Below are 16,393 nucleotides of genomic sequence, written 5' to 3'. Positions count from 1 at the left end.
GGTGGGAACTTGGAGATAAAAACAGAGGAGTGAGACCAGGCAATCAGTCTCAAGGATAGCCCTGAGCTGATGGAAAGAAAGGGTGTAAAAGAAAAAAATAGGACAAATTGAGTTGCAACTGAGTGTTTGACAACAGTACGGATAAAGTGAAATAAAGGCATTGTGTTTGTGCTTTTTGAAGCAGCTGCCTTTTTTATAAATATATTCTTCTGATTTATTGATGGATGAAATAACACAATATCTAGAATTTGTTTCAAATACCCTAGGAGAGGGCAGGGGACCAGGAGTTGATGGTCAGGGAGCTGGGTAATCAGTACATTGTTCTGTTCAAGCTACTTTGAGACATTTTTTTAAGTTTTCTATAATAAAAAGTTAAAAAATAAAGCTGGAATAGGCATCGTTGACATGATTTTTGCTTTCATAAAGGATTATTTCATACAGACAATTCCAAAATGGGAAAGGTGGGGTTAAAAAGCTACACATTTTAAGGCTTTTGACATGCATTGCCCGGGTAAGCTAACAGAATAGGAAAAAGCACAGGTGCCTCGCAGGGAACTGGAGACACTGGAGGAGGCGAGGTGAGGCTGGCTGCCTCCACCCTCCCTCTCCGCCTCCTTGCCTGGGTGCATCCTTCCTCCAAGACAGAAACCACAGTTCAGCCAACACTCAAACCCTGCTCCTCACTCTTCAAATTTCCCTGGATCTCACAACCTGCTATTAGATGTAAAATCACTTATCCATCTAATCTTGATGGCCAGACATCTACATTTGGTCTGTTTCTTTCAGGGATGCTGTAACGACACAGCTGGAGAAATCTGCTTTTGTTATTATATCCTCGGGATAAATTCTGAGAAGGAACTACCTAGCTCCGACGAAAGTGCATTTTGCCCTCCTCGAGCTGCTACCAGCAACCAGTGGTTCCTTGCCAGCACCAGCCAATTTGGTGAGGTTAATAAGGTCACTTCTGTGCATATGAGCGTCTTTTAATATCAGGACACTGTCTATTCGAAGCCGGTCATCTCTCAGGAGCTAGTTTAACTCCTTGGACTCCCCAATAAGGTGTGACGGTTGAACTTCCCCAGGCAATCAGGTCTCCAGCCACAAACCCCTCCACAGCCAAAGCCCATGCTCTCCAAGTATCATGACCCCCAGTGTGGGACTCCCCCACAAAACCTGATGCTGGAACTACTTGGAAGGGAGTTCCCTGGGAAAATGCCCATCCACAGACCAATCTAGATGTCCAGAATGAAACTCTGCAGGAGTAGAGCCTGGGGATCCTGCAAAATTCCATGAAGACCCCTGAGCTGAGCTATTCACAAGAGTCGGAGACGGCACCAACCCAAGTGCCCAGCGGCGTATGGATGGATACAGACATGGGGGAGACAGACACAGTGGAATGCTGCTCAGCTTTCACAGAGACAGAAATCCTGTCATTTGCAACAGCAACCCGGATGAACCTGGAAGACATTATGCAAATTAAATAAGCCAGACACAGAATGACAAGCAGTGGCCCTACCTGGATGTGGGATCTAAATGAGTTGAACACAAGGAAGGAGAAAGGAGAACAGGGGTTCCTGGAGGCTGGGCAGTGGAGGCGTTGGGGGAGATGTCAGCCAAAGAATACAACATTCCAGGGAAGAGGAATAAACCCAAAGGGTCTAGTGCACATCCCGGTGATCACAGTCAATAACACAGCCTGAACAGGTGCACCTTGGAGTCCTCAGGGGGTTGGTTCCAGAACCGCCCTTGGATCCCAGAAGCCACAGATGTCAAGTCTTTTATATAACATGCCATAGAATCCTCATGGAACCTACACATTTCCTCTCATCTACTTTAAATTGTCTCTAGATTCCTTATAATACCTAATACAATGTAAATGTTATGTAAATAGCTGTTATACTGTATTTTTTTAGGGAAGGATGAGAAGAAAAGTCTATACATGTTCAGAAGATGCATTACTCTTCCTGGGTACTCTCAATTCTAGGTGGATTAATTCCACAGATACTGAGCTCACAGATACAGCATGCTGACTGTACTCAAAACGGCTAAGAGAGCCGATTTCAGGGGTTTGCACCACACACACACACAGATAAGTTTGTGAAGTAATGTATATGCTAATTAGCTTGATTTCTTCATTCCACAATGTATGCATAGATCAACACATCAAGTTGTGCACCGTAAATATACACAATTTTTTTGTCAATTAAGACTGGGGCAGCCGTAGGAGTTTCTCCCAGGAGACAGCCATAAACTTACTCACCTACTGAGGGCGCCAACAGAGAATGAGCGATTGAGTGCATGGACAAAGGAAGCGATGAGTTACTTAATCAACCGACCATCCAAGTCATAAGTGAACCAATGAGTTTGCACGTTAACAAATGAAGAAATGAGTGAGCGTGTGGTTAACAAATGAACGCTCATGGGGGAAGAAAAAAAAAGGCTGCTGCCATGCAGGGAATCCTGAGACACGGCCCAGGAGGAAGGCTGCCAGCTGCCCGGCCAGGTACACACAGAACCACCTTCCATACCTGCACACCTGCAGCCTCCAAGGACAGTACCCGGGGCGCCCCAGAAAGACCAAACAGCACCTGCCCTCAGTCCAGACACAACATAACAGAGTTCGACATTTTCTACACATTCTTTCTGATTCTGTGTGCCTTCTCTGGTGCAAACACAATCACTATTTGGGCAGGAGAAAAGACTTCCGTGTCTGACATAACACAAAGTGCTGAGTTCGCCGACGCTTGCCTTCTGAGTGAGCAGATCGTGTGTTCAAAATCTCCAGCAGGGACCAAAGGTGGGGGCAGGCTCCTGGTCTCTCTCCCCTTCTTCCCTCTCAGCTGTAGCCTTCCTGTCCTCCCCCTCCAATGCTTTCCCTAAGAAAGGTCAGAGTCCCAAGTAGCCATGAAGGAGAAAGCTTCTGCCTGGGTGCCCGTCACAGCACTGCTGTTAACAACACACTTGGGCGGCACCGCAGCTCACTAGGCTAATCCTCCGCCTGCGGTGCCGGCACACCAGGTTCTAGTCCCAGTCGAGGCACCAGATTCTATCCCAGTTGCCCCTCTTCCAGGCCAGCTCTCTGCTATGGCCCGGGAGTGCAATGGAGGATGGCCCAAGTGCTTGGGCCCTGCACCCCATGGGAGACCAGGAGAAGCACCTGGCTCTTGCCTTGGGATCAGTGCACTGTGCCGGCCTCTGCGCGCCAGCTGTGGCAGCCATTGGAGGGTAAACCAACAGCAAAGGAAGACCTTTCTCTCTGTCTCTCTCTCTCTCACTGTCCACTCTGCCTGTCAAAAAAAAAAAAAACGCACCTGATGGTGGGTCCTGAAGACTCGGGTGGGTAGAGCATCGGAACAGCAAGGTGCTGGCATCCTGGTGGGCTCCCTGGCTGCAGCACGACACGGCAGAGAAGCAAAAGTGAAGCAGTTGCATACAGAGAGGGCACAGGTGCAAGAAACACCCGAACGTGCTTTGTGACCACTGCTTCTTGTGAGACCTAATCTAGTCCCAAGAGACCTGTCCACTCACAAGTATGGAGTCTCCATAAACTGCCTTTCACTAAAGCTTCCGCCACCCTAGGGCTCACCTTCCAGCTCGGAAAACTTCAGGGGACACACTCAGACCCTAACCCACCCTCGGCGGCTGCTCAACGCCCTCTGCCACACCGCCACCTTGAGCCCCGACTCCCCCAGCCACACACGCCTCAGAAGCCGGCCCCACAGCTCTCAGGCCCTCCTTGCCCAGTGGTGAGAAGAAGCCAGGCATGCCCATGGTCCCCGGGCAGCCATGGAGGGACCTCAGCACTGGGGTCTGAGCCGTGCAGTTCAGAGCTGTGCTCTCACTTCATCCCAGCTTCTTCAGGGTCCCAGGGACAACCGGGGATGGTGGGCCACAGGCCATGGGCACTCAGGACTATGGAGGAGTGATGCTTCCTCCTCTCCCCAGGACACATCCAACCCTGAGTGATGGGTGACTTGTCTCCATGGCAAACCCAGGAATCCATCATTGTCATGGTTTTTGTTCTACGATGCTTTTGAAGATGAGCGGCTTTCCCAAGGGGGCTGTTTTGCACCTCTGATCTGCCTGCCTTCCAGAACAGCCCTCCAGTGGACAAAACATCTGCGGCCTCCGAACCCTAGGAAAGCTGGACACAGCAGATCTGCGACTCGGCTGATTTTATTTCTTTAATCCAGTGTGAGCGATGCCACCAGTGTCTCTGGCACGGAAGCTGCCAGAGCTGTACCTGCCCCTTCCTCGTTGTGGCACAGGTGCCGGTCTGTCTCGGGGCCCAGGCTTCGCGGAGCTGCTCAGCCACGCGGTCACCGCTGGCCGGGCCCAGTCCTTCCCCAGGGCGGCCCTGCCTCCTCACCTTCCTTGGACTCCTCCACGCTCCCTCAGTCCACCGTCAGCCCAACCGCTCGCCGTAAAACGGAACGATTGGGAGTTTACGTTGTTAGCTACATTTATCTTTAAGAGCAAGATGTTGAGTTTAGTTTTAATGATGAAAAAAGCCTTTCAAAGGATAACTCACTGAAACTCATTATGTAGTATAAAGGGCCACTATTTAAAGATTCTGTAATTCTAGTGATAATCTTTTTAAAGCAGATTTATAGCAGAAAATAGTTAGATTCTTTGACTTCAGCTATAATTTTCCATTTTGTAATTTAATACTCCTTTAGTTTATATTTGCACATTAAAAATATAGCATCTAAAAGTCCATCATTAAATACTTTTAATAAGTGCAATAAATAAGTTTTACAGTGTGCATAAATCTAAAAACAAAACCCAACATAAATTGTTAATCTTACACTTTTTCTCATTAATTGCAATACATAAACATATGTTTTATACAAAGATATTTGCTACAAAATAAGTATAATAAATACAGTTTACCACATGTATTAATCTTAATAGTTACAAGCTGTTAATCTTATATATTAGGTAATAATTTGCAATAAATAATTGTTTATTATCTTGATGTTTGCTTGTCTTGGGTTTTAGCAATATGCAATAAAGAAATGCAATTTTGAATAATTTGATTGTAAGACTGCTGGGAAAATACTGTACGTTATAATTAGCTGTGAGAGAACTCTGTTCAGAAGAACCACGAGATAGGGTTCAATAACCCAAACATACATTATTGAGTCCATAAATAATTTTAAAAGTGAAGTTCAGTTTCGAAGAAAGCAGAAATTCTAAAACTTAAATGCAAATGCAATTAGTGAAACATTTCACTTTCTTTAGTGCTCGCATCGTCATATATTCAAAGCAGGCAAAGAAAGGCAGAAACCCCATGAAAATCGCCCAGTTCCGGGCTGAACGGGGAACACGGAAGCCTGCGGCAGAAAGGGCGGCGGCTTGGCCCCACCCCGCCCACTCGCGAGTGGCCTGCAGGTGCACACACCTGTGCGTGCCCCCAGACCCCACCGGCAGCTGGCACCGCCTGCCTGCACACACACTTTTCAGGGAGGGCCGTCCCTTCGACCAGACTTCACAGAAACTACCAACCGTGTAGGTAGAGGCAGGACCTTGTCGTAAATGACCGTTCTTTCTCCCGCCCTGTGCTTGTCTTGGAGCATGGCGGGTAAGCAACAAAGCAGCCGAGCTATTTAACCATAAGACAACTGGGAAAGCCTGGGGGACCTGCAACCAGCGGAGAGAGGGCCCGGTGGGGCAGGAGCCAGCTCTGGGTGTTTCTGAGCGAGGCTGAGCCGACCCCAGGGCAGCTCGTGTCCTACGCTGTGGACTGTGGACGCTGCAAGGTCAGTGACACCACACGAGGCCCACCTGCTGGCCGCTGCCACAGTCCGCCTGGGAGAGGCTGGGGTGGGGGGTCACATCCTGCAAGGCGCTCCCAGCACCCCTCACAGGGTAGCCAGGTCCTGTGTCGGCCCTAGCGGCACAGAGGCCCGGAGAAGAAGGCACAGCGGCACTGCCCTCGTGGAATCCCTGGGCAAGGGCATGGCCTCCTCCCCCAGCCCAGACAGGAAGGAGGGAGGTAGGGAGGGACGGGGCCGGGAGAGAGGAGGGAGACAAAATCCCGGCCCCCTGGGAAGCAGGAGCGAGGGTCTGCAGGTGCAGAGGCCCGGCCGCCCCAGGCACAGGCGCACCCCCGCAGCGCCGCCCCGTCGGAGCCTGCACTCGCGTCCCCAGCGCGCTGCTCCCGAGCTCCGGGGATTGCGTGCCCTGGGGCCCGCGGGGGCCGCGGGCTTGGCTTCCCTCGGGGGACGGCCCTCCTGCCGCCACCCGGCTGGGAACAGCCCGCAGCCTGTGGGGGGCCGCGCCTCGGGGAACAGGGCGGCCCCTGCCCGCGACTGCGTTTCCCCCAGCGCACGTTCCGGGAGCCCGACGCCCCGCGCCCCCCTGAAGACACGGCCGGGCCTGTGTCCTCCGCGGCCGCCCCCCGCCTACCCCTGCATCTCCTGCGCCGCCCCCGCAGCGCCCGAGGCCCTCGGGGGTCCTGGTGCCAGGCTCGCCAGCCGCCATCCTCGGAGGGGCCTGCCCACGCCCCGTGCACCTGCCCCGCACCCTGGCCGCCCTGTAGGTCACGAGGTCAGCAGAACCCGGCGCGCTAGGCAGGAGGACTCGCGGGGACAACCGTGGACTCTGGCGGATCCGGAGTCCCGGCGGGGGTCCCGGGGGCAGCCGCCACCCCGCGGACGAGGAGCGCGGACAAGCCGCCCCCGCCTCGCCCGCCACGCAAACGCCACCGCAGTCCCCGGGCGGCGGCGGAAATCACGCAGCCAGATGAAGCTCATAAATTCCCCCTATGAACAATTGTTTTCATTTCCCTCCCATGCCACTAGATATTATAAGTGGAAAGCCAAACACGAGTAAATATGTTCATTCCGCTCCCGCAGTCGGTGATGAACGAGAGGCCGCGGAGGCGAGCGGAGGTCAGCGGGCGGCTGCGCGAGCGGACGCTGCCACCCTCCGGCTGCGCGCGGGACTGCACCTGCGCGCGCCGCCCGCCCCGGGCCGGCCCCGCGCGCCCCTGCCGGTGGATGAGCCAGGACCTAGGCTACAGACAGGGAGCCCCTGTGTCCTGCGATGAGCCCCCCAAACAGATGCAAGGCTCTTCCCCCCAAACAGATGCAAGGCTCTTCCCCATGCGCTCTGTGAATTTAGGCTAAGGAAGTCTCCCAATATATCTTTAAGGGCTGCATAATACTTCCACGGGTGGCTCTGCCTTGCTCCTGGCCCCAACTTCCTGCCAGCGTAGACCTTGGAAAGCAGCCATGATGGCACAAGTCGTCTTGTGGCCTCTGCACCTGGATGGAGTTCCTGGGTCCTGGCTTAAGCCTGGCTCGGCCCTGGACCTTGTAGGCATTTGGGGAGTGACCCAGTGGATGCCTGTTTTCTCTCTCTCTCTCTCTCTCTCTCTCTCTCTCTCTCTCTCTCTCCCCATAAATAAAAATTCTGAAGGAAGTAAGAATAAGGTAAATGAAAAATATTTCTAATGCTTTAATCATTGTAGCTGCTGTAACTATTGGAAAAGTTTAGTTCACGTTTAAGTCACTCAAGTGGAATTACTACACGAAAGGGAATTCATATTTTAAGGCTTTTAACAACATTGTTTTCTAGATAACACATATATGGGGACTACTGCAAGGAATGGCAGGCAAACAGGAAACAGGATTCACAGGTCCACACTGACTGGTACAGAGAAGGCAGATTGCCAAGCCCCACACTGTCAGTTCCGTGCAAACCCAACCACAATTTCATCAAAACCTTTTGTTGATGTATCACACTGATTTCAGATTTCATTGGTGAGGACAAATAAGTTAAAAAAAAATCGAAGTTTCTTTGTTACCAAAAAAAAAAAAAGCCAAGAGGAAGAGAATTTGCTCAGCCAGATGTTAAAAATCTGTCACAGAAAGAGAGTCACCGAAATAGTGAAACACAAATAAGGAGTGCAGACCAGATGCCAACACCCAGACGTGTATAGTTAGCACTGGGTCTTGCAGCTCGCTGGGGAAAGAATGGCCGACCACTGAACATATAGGTACAATCTGCCTGTCACTCAGAAAACGAACTTGGCTCCTGCCCTATGGCACATATGAAGACAAAGCCTGGAGGACCCGGAGATTTCAATGTTCAAGTGAAACATAAAGGTACCATTCACTACCCGGTACTAGGGAAGCTCTTTCTAAGCCCAATTCCAGAGGCAGACACTAGAGATAAAAAAAAAGGGCTCTGGGTTTGAGTGTCCCACATTTAAAGCACCCGTAAAGGAAGAACGTAATTCTGAAATTGAAAGGTGAACTCAAACCCAAGCCAGGGGACCATCCTTTCAACATATATTCCAGAGAGAAGGTTAATGCCCCTAGCAGATGAAACCTTCTTGCCAAGGAATAACAGGCAGATATTTCAGTAGGGGAAAAAATACTGAGGACATGAATAGTTATCCATGAAAGAATAAACACAAATGATAAATAAACATAAAAGACGTTCAACCTTATTAGTAATCAAAGGCATGCAAATTAAGAGAGAAATGAGAGATCATTTGTGCCCCTATATTGGTGAAGACAGAAACAATGATAAGAATAGACTGTTGTCAAGGAGCCTAGAAATATAAACTCTTTCAACACCACTGGTGATAGCATAAATTAGGTAACCTTTCTGGAGGGCAGTTTGGCAATATTAGCAAAAATCCTTACAAATGTATGACACCAAGAGTCCGCTTCTAAAAGAAACAGTCACAAATGGCTATAAAGATTCAGCTTGAGGCTCTTCATTGCAAATGGGAAACAAAATCAAAGGACCAACAATGGCAGACTAGAAGATTCTATGTATATATACAGGCATATATATGTATATATGAAATATACATATATAAAACATACAAAATATGTACATATGTAAATACATATAAAATAAGCTATATATACATATACATACTATATAGAGATTTTACATATATAACACATGTATATGTATATGCATACATAAAATATACATACATAATATATACAAATAAATATGCATATATAAAGTAAGCTAGAAAGAGATGCATACTATATAGCTTTTTTATATCTATGCATCAATCATAGCTAGATAGACATAATACAATAGATAATACAATAGAGTCTGTCCAAGTAATGTCATAGAAATGTCCTTAATAACATTTAAGGATTTTTCATCATATGCTCTTCTGTAGATAAAGCAATTTATATACAATGTCACCGTGCTTCCTATACACATAGAGAAAGGACCATATGATTCCTCTAAACCATAGGAATGGCAGTGGGATTCAAATAATTTTTAATATCCTTTTTGCTGATCAGTATTTTTTTCTGCACTGAACAATTTCTTATCAATTGTTAATGAGAAAAATTGCTTTTAGTGGTTTTCTAGAAATGTCGTACTGACTTACACTGCCACCAGTGGTGCAAGAGCACGTCGGCTCATTCATTTATTTATTCATCAAATGCTCCCAGAACAAAGAACATTCTAGAAGCCTAGCAGCCGCAGTAAACAAGACAAAGTCTGCTCCGGCAGAGCCGACCTGTCCTGGGGTTCAGGGGACAGATGAGGGGGTGTCTGGGAAGATGCCGTGACACCTGCTGGGAAGGAGAGCAAGGTGGAGTAGGGACGGGGTGTGGACCGGCTAGAAGAGGGAGCTGTCTCAGGAGAGCTTCAGGGAGGGCCCCTCTGAGGAGGTGACAGAGAGGAGACCTGAGAGAAGGGAGTAGCGGGTCACCTGCAGCTCCCTCTACAGCAAGGGCGGAGGCCTTGGTGTCTACGCAACAGCCAGGATGTCTCTGAGCCAGAAGGCAAGAGAGCCGCGGCATCAGGACAGGAAACCCTGGGGAGCCCTCGGAACCCAGCGGGGTTCTTCTCCTGGGTACAGTGGGTGTTCTGGGAGGACTCTGTGCAACAGAGCCATGTGGGTCAACTTTGTCTTCCCAGGATGCCATCTGCTCCTGGTGGAGAGCAGAGCCCAGAGGCCCAGGGCAGGAACGAGGAGACCAGGCAGAAGGCCACGGTGTGTCCTGGGCCTGGCCCATGGGCAGCTGGCGGCCTTGGCTGCTGGCACTTTCTAGCTGAACAAGCAGCCACAGGACACCGGGGGCTGGGGTCCTCGTTCATTTCTTCTCCGGAGCCCTTGACCAACAGGGATGTGCGGGCACCGCCTCCCCCGGGCGATCCGCGTGTTTCTGGAGAGAGAGAGAGTGGTGGCAGAAGCACTGGACGGCAAGATGAGGCATTTTCCATCCCTCCTTGGCCCAGAAATCATTGCATGAACTGGCCTTGAGCCCGGCCAAAAAGTTAACACAGCAGGTGTCTTAACAATCAAAGGAGAGGCTCCCATTGGATCACGGTACTCATTTAGGACGTACAAGAGCCTGAGTGTCCACTGGTGACAACGCCAGCACAGAAATCACACTTCTCTCCCACAGATGGGTCCAAGCTTTCCTGTACCCAGTGCCCCAGGTTATGGCAGGGAGGAAGCGTAAAACACACCGGGTCTCACCTGGGGTCTTTCATTTCGGGAGTCGGAGTTCACAGTTGTCCTTTCCAGGATGGATGTCCTGCCACGCTCTAACGTAGGCCTGCCATCTTAAATGGGGTGAAACGAGACAGTTCTTTGCTCACTCGTTTTAAAATCATTACCATCCCTTCCATGAAAATCTCTGACTTTCCTCTTTAAAATCAGTCTTGGAGGATGGAGGCATCGGTTACATGTCAATGTCTTACCAATGTCTTTGCCTCTCCTCACTCCCTACACCCATCGCTTGGCACCCTGCCCCCCAGGTTCTGAAGAGACTGGCTTCTGCCCCAGCCCCTCCCTTGGGGAAGCTGCTCCTTTGTAACCACAGAGACCCCTCGAGTGGGGAGAAGTTGGGGAAACTGGATCTGAGTCCTTGCCTTCCAGGCGCTCAGACCCTGGGTCAAATATCTAAGAGGCGAATTTGTGGCTTCCGTGCTTCCTGCCCACCTCTGCCTGCTGGAGGAGAGGACGCTCAGGACAGGGACCATCTGTGCAAGTCCACTCGAGGGGTCGGCCGGTGTCCTGATGGCCAGGTGCACCACCTGGTTTAAGGTACCGGAGAAGGAGGTACCTGTGTGGATGCAGTTAGCTGGGACTCCAGGCTGGGCTTCTGTCTAGTCACTAACGGAGCATCCATCTGTCCTGAGTGAGGTGCATAAAAGGAGGGCAACCCCAAAGCAGGACTCTGTGCACAGTGCTGCCACTGTAAGTCCCCAAGACCTGCCGTGTGAGCGTGGGAAAGATCTGTAGGATGGGACACCCAGAGCTGACCAAAGACACCTTCCGGCCATCAAGTCTCTGACACCACCCCCCAGACCACCATGGCAAAGCATCTGGCCCAGGGACCCCCTCCCCACACCAAGGCAGCCATGGCATCAACTCAGAAGCTTCTGGAACACTCCCTCCCCTGCCCTACTCTGACCACTTCTGCACGAGGATGTCATGAGAGCACACGGGGGCATCTGTCAGCATCTCACCTCTGCACTGGAACTCCTCTGCTCTACCCTGGCTCTTTGCATGATGTCTGGCACTGGGTGGACACGCAGCAAGGGTTTGCTAAATCTAGGCAGGTGCAGGGGAGCCTGGAAAAGGCAAGCAGACACAACCTGAGGGCTTGTCTCCGAGCAACATGACATTTCTGGGCGGAGCTTTGAGGCTGTCACTGATTTCCCACTGAGCATCGGCTGCAGGAGTCCGGGTGACTTCTGCCCCCACGACCCAGCACCTGGCAGGCCACTCCCCAGTGCTGCTAAGGAGGCAGAGGCACAACCTCCTACCGCCAGGGCTGGCCTGCAGGGCCAGTGCCACCAGCAGGCTGGAAATGGAGCCCTCACCACCCACCTGGCAGGCAGGTAAAGTTGGACAAGGCCAGGTCTCTGGGCGCCACCTGTAAGATGGTGCTAATCACCCAGGCTTGTCCCAGACTCCAAGGACAAAACCAACACTGAAGCCCCCGAGGAGCCAGGAGGCTCACGGCTCCTTAGGCTGTGTTTTGGGGAAATTGGAGTTAGCTCCTGGCCAGGCAAGGAGCAGGAAAGTACCAGAAGCAGGTGCTCTTGGCCCATAGCCTTTCAGCCTTAGAGCTGATGCCCAGGGACCAGTGGCTCAGCACTTGGTTCCCAAGTTTTATTCAAGAACTGATACAAAATTTTCCAGATAAATGAGTTTTAATCCTCATCTTCCTCCTCTTCTTCGTCCTGGTTCATCTGGAAATATCGTAATTCATAACTCTCTTTGCTGTTAGCCACTACACACAACCAATCACGTAGATTATTCTTCTTCAAATATTTCTTGGTGAGATATTTCAAATACCTTTTGGAAAAAGGCACCTCGGAAGTCCCCGTGATCTTGCTCTTGCTCCTCTCGATGGTCACGGCCCCGCCCCCGAGGTTCCCGGCTTTTCCGTTCACTTTGATTCTCTCCTGGAGAAACTGCTCGAAGTCGGCAGCGTCCATGATCCCATCTTCCACGGGGTGGATGCAGTCCAGGGTGAACTTCAGGACCTGCTTCTTTTTTTTGCTCCCTTTCGCCACAAGCTTTTTCACGGGCGCCATGGCGGCAGCGGAGGCAAAAAATGGGCAGGAAAAGGGGCCCCACGTGTAAGGGTCTGTGGTCCCAGGGGCCTCCTCTCTCCCCTGTGTGAGGAAATTGGGGGGAGCATATAAAGTGGGACACACGGCTGTCCCCAGTCCCAAAGTTTCTCCCGAGGCTCATCTGCTACCCTGCTCCATGGGGGATTCCCCTGTTCCCCACACGCCTCTCCAGATCCTACAGCACCCCGGGGTGGGGGGCTGTCTCCCCCAGAGCCCTTGGGGGCTCCCTGTGTCTCACAAGGGTGAGGGGCTGCTTGCCGGTGCAGGTCAGGGAGCAGGCAAGCCCACTCAGTCCACCCAGAGATAAACAATTCCTCGTTTGGTCCCCATGCAGATGCTCAGCCATGCTCACTCCCCGAGATTAGTGTGGAATGTTCTAGAAAGGAAGGGATCAGACAGAGGGGCTGGCTCCCTTCCTACATCTTAGGAATTGTCAGTGTCACCTGCTCCTGTCACTAAGGAGGGTTCCCCAGAAGTAAGCCCCTCCCCAACAACAAGCCCTGCCTTTGTCAAAGGCAGACCCCCAGGGCAAGTTAGGGGACTGACCTGCCCCTGCCACAGATGTCCCCTCAGACACCTTTTTGGCATGCAGTCTTGCCAAAGACAGATGACACATTCCTACATTGTTACTTATTTGAAAGAAACAGAGACCTTCCTTCCACTGGTTTGTTCCCCAAAGGCCCACAACAGCCAGGGTTGGACAAGGCTGAAGCTAGCAGGGCCCAGTATTCAATCTGGGTGACACATAAGTGACAGGAACCCAAGTACTGGAGCCGTCACCTGCTGCCTTCTAGGGCATGCATTAGCAAGAAGCTGGAATCAGGAGCAGAGCTGGGATTCGAACTCAGGCACCCCAATCCAGGATGTGGGAAGAGCATCTTAACCACTGTGCCAAACGCCCTCCCAGAGGGACGCATTTTATCCCACATCTTCACCCCTGAAAACTATGGCTTTAAGGACCCCCTTTAAGGACCAAAGGGGGAAGCGGGTAATTGGCAGGTGTTTCCTGAGAGCCTGCGCCACCCCTGCCCTGCTGAGGACCTGCAGGATCAGAAGGAGGGGATGGGAGAGGGAGAAGGGGGAGGGCAAAGAAAGAAAGTTCCCGGCCCAGGGAACTAGGCAGAAATCTGCAGGGAGAAGACCCAGGCAGCAGCGAGGGAAGTCCCCGCAGAGCCTTGGGAGCTGAGTGAGCAGACAGCAGAGGTCCGGGGGGAGACAAGCCTTGAACTTTCTAGTCTGGAGACTACATCCTTTGGCAAGCAGGGCCTTCAGCAAGGGTGGCCCTGGAGGAATGTTCGATTAGCACCTCCTGAGCCGGACCATGGCCGAGAGCCTGGGGAAGCTGGCTTAAGAGCCTGAGAACCACACAGGGGACCCTGTTCTGCCCAGGAGACAGGAAGGGGAGTTCAGGCCCAGAATCCCTCCTGCAAGCCCCTGTGTGCGTGCTCTGGCCTCTGACAACCCGGCTGGAGGTGTGGAAGGAAGAACGTGGTGCGTATCCCTGGGACAGGAGGGGACAGGGCACGTTGCAGGGGCCTAATTAGGAAAGTGAACTACCCCAAAAGTCAGGGACCCCCCCATCCCCAATTCCACACCGCTCCCACCTCAGTAGAGCACCTACAGCTTCAGCAATCAAGAGAAGCGCAATATTTTTTAAAAAATCAAAATGCATGCATTTAAAAATCCGCTACAAGGAAAATTACCAAAATTTTAAGTCAAGACAGGCTCCGATCTTGCACGGCACCACCTGGCCGTTTCCCACTCTCACGACACACTTGCTATGGCTGTCATTAAATATTCATTCAGGGACGGCTGGCTTAGTCTCCAGTCCCACGACACCAGGGCCGTGAACTTCACTAGCCTCTGTGTGCCTGATGCCCAGCTTAGCACTTGTCCCGTGGGAAATGTGGGGTTGATGGGAAACAGCCGTGCGGGCAGTACCGAGACCTGCTCTCTGCTCACACAGGCCGCGGCAGGCTTCGGCCACCAGTCTGGAGGCCTCCCCAAGAGTCTGATCCCTGCACCCACCAGCAGGGTGGAGCCCCACTTGCCTCTGTTGTCTTTGGTGAAAAGATTACGCAGAATGGACGCAGGGCCTGAGACAACGTGGCTTGCCCCTGGCTCCTCTGTCCTCTCCAGGGCCACCGCCCAGGGGCCATGGGAGGGTGGGCTTTTGCTGCTGTTGCAGTCCCTAGGGAGCCCAGCTGGGTCCATTCCAAGGCAGCCACTCGGCATCCACTTTTTCACAGAGAACATTTCTATTTTGTTGGAGGCCGGTCAGCATCCCCGGTGTCGGAACCACGCAAAGACGCAGACAACTGCTAAATAAAAAGCCTCAAGGAGCCATGCTCTGTGGTTTGCATTTTTATAAGTTCTTTGACAGGAACAAGAGAAAAGGATTAAGAAATACAGTTTCTCCCTTTCCTTGCCTGGTCTCCCAGTGGCAAGAGACACAGGAAGGGGTGGCCTCAGCAGAGGGAGGGGATGAGGTCCCAACTGGGCAACAGCCTCGGCCTAGCTCTTCTTCTCAGCAGGTGGACTCCACCCCGCTCCCCGCCCCCGCCACCGTGTGCACCTGTCTTTTCCCCTGGGTGTGGGGAGCCAGATGGAAAAGGGGAGAAGTAACCCCCAAGTTTGCACCATTCACTCCCCAGCTCCCGGAAAGACCCTTAGCGGACCTACGGCTGCTGGCTCCTGGGGACCCAGGCCACACCAGACAGTGCCTGGGCTCATGGTAGAGGGAGAAGCTGCTCGCTGCTTTGATTCTTCGCTGAAAACTCCCAAGCCCTGTGGAGGAAGGGCGTGCTCTCCCACTGGAGGCCCCAGCGGTCCCCACGTCTCCTCGTTGCTCCATTCCAACAAGGCCTCGGCACCGCCACTGCCATCATGCTAAGCACTGGAAACTTCTGCTTGACCTTTTATTAACATTTTTCTAAACCAATATGTTTGGTGGCGGTTGTGTTGTGCATTTTTTTTTTGCTAGAAGCACCCTGAGGAATTATGAAAAATACTTTTTTCTGTAGTTTATCCCATATGCACTTAATAGGCTCACAAATATAATACCATTATAAAAAAGAAAGACTGCCAACTCTGCTAAAAAAATTGTCATAACACTAAATTATTATCTAAATATAAAAGGCGTGTGTCTGTAAAATATTCACTCAATGAACATCCCAAGGTGATGGTTTGGCTGTGTTGTTTTTATTCCTGAGAGATCCATAACGCATTTGGATCTGCCACATGTCACCACATGAATCAGGCACTTAATGCATGTGCTTTTTAGAAGCAGGGATGTCTTCCCAATAGAATGTGCTATAAAAAAAAACTGCAAAGATCCGGCTGCTTTGTCTGATAGGCATAATTTAATGTCTTGCTTATAATACTGCATCTTAAGGAAAAATACACACTGTCCCATGTAGTTATTTACAATATATGGCTAAGTCTATGCAAATATGTTTCCCCGAGCCTCAGATTATATAACAAAGGTCAACAATGTTTGAAATATTTTGAAGCATATTCCCAATATGCTTAGAGTATGGTGCTAATGTCCAATATATGCACATACATCTTAATATATTTCCAGATATTTCTGTTCATTGTTCTCTCCATAGCTTCCCACGGAATACTATTAGAGGAATGTTTTCTTCTAGAGAAAGCCAAACATTGCCTATCCATCTTGGGGAAATTTATTAAGGTGGCTAATTATGCAGCCCTTAATATTGCATTAGCACCGAGGTTGCTCTCTATCGCTGCAGAGGGGAAAGAGACAGAAACCCGTTCAATAATCCTGCAACCCGAGACTCAG

General features: G+C 51.1%; 1 protein-coding gene across 1 annotated transcript; it reads right to left on the bottom strand.

Annotated features, from left to right (window-relative positions):
* Window positions 1-12,114: 12,114 nt before the first annotated feature.
* LOC133748279 (large ribosomal subunit protein eL22-like) lies at window positions 12,115-12,558 on the bottom strand. Its single transcript, XM_062176980.1, has one exon. It carries the CDS (start codon window positions 12,547-12,549, stop codon window positions 12,163-12,165), a length of 387 nt encoding a protein of 128 aa, XP_062032964.1. The 5' UTR covers window positions 12,550-12,558; the 3' UTR covers window positions 12,115-12,162.
* Between the last annotated feature and the right edge of the window lie 3,835 nt (window positions 12,559-16,393).

The sequence above is a fragment of the Lepus europaeus genome, chromosome 19, assembly GCF_033115175.1.
Source record: "Lepus europaeus isolate LE1 chromosome 19, mLepTim1.pri, whole genome shotgun sequence".
NCBI classification, from domain to species: Eukaryota; Metazoa; Chordata; class Mammalia; order Lagomorpha; family Leporidae; genus Lepus; species Lepus europaeus.
Note: the sequence above shows the minus strand (reverse complement) of the source record. Positions and strands in the feature narration are given on the sequence as shown.

Excerpts from the sequence above, each read along its gene's own strand:
- LOC133748279 (XM_062176980.1), bottom strand. The coding sequence starts at position 12,549 with ATGGCGCCCGTGAAAAAGCTTGTGGCGAAAGGGAGCAAAAAAAAGAAG.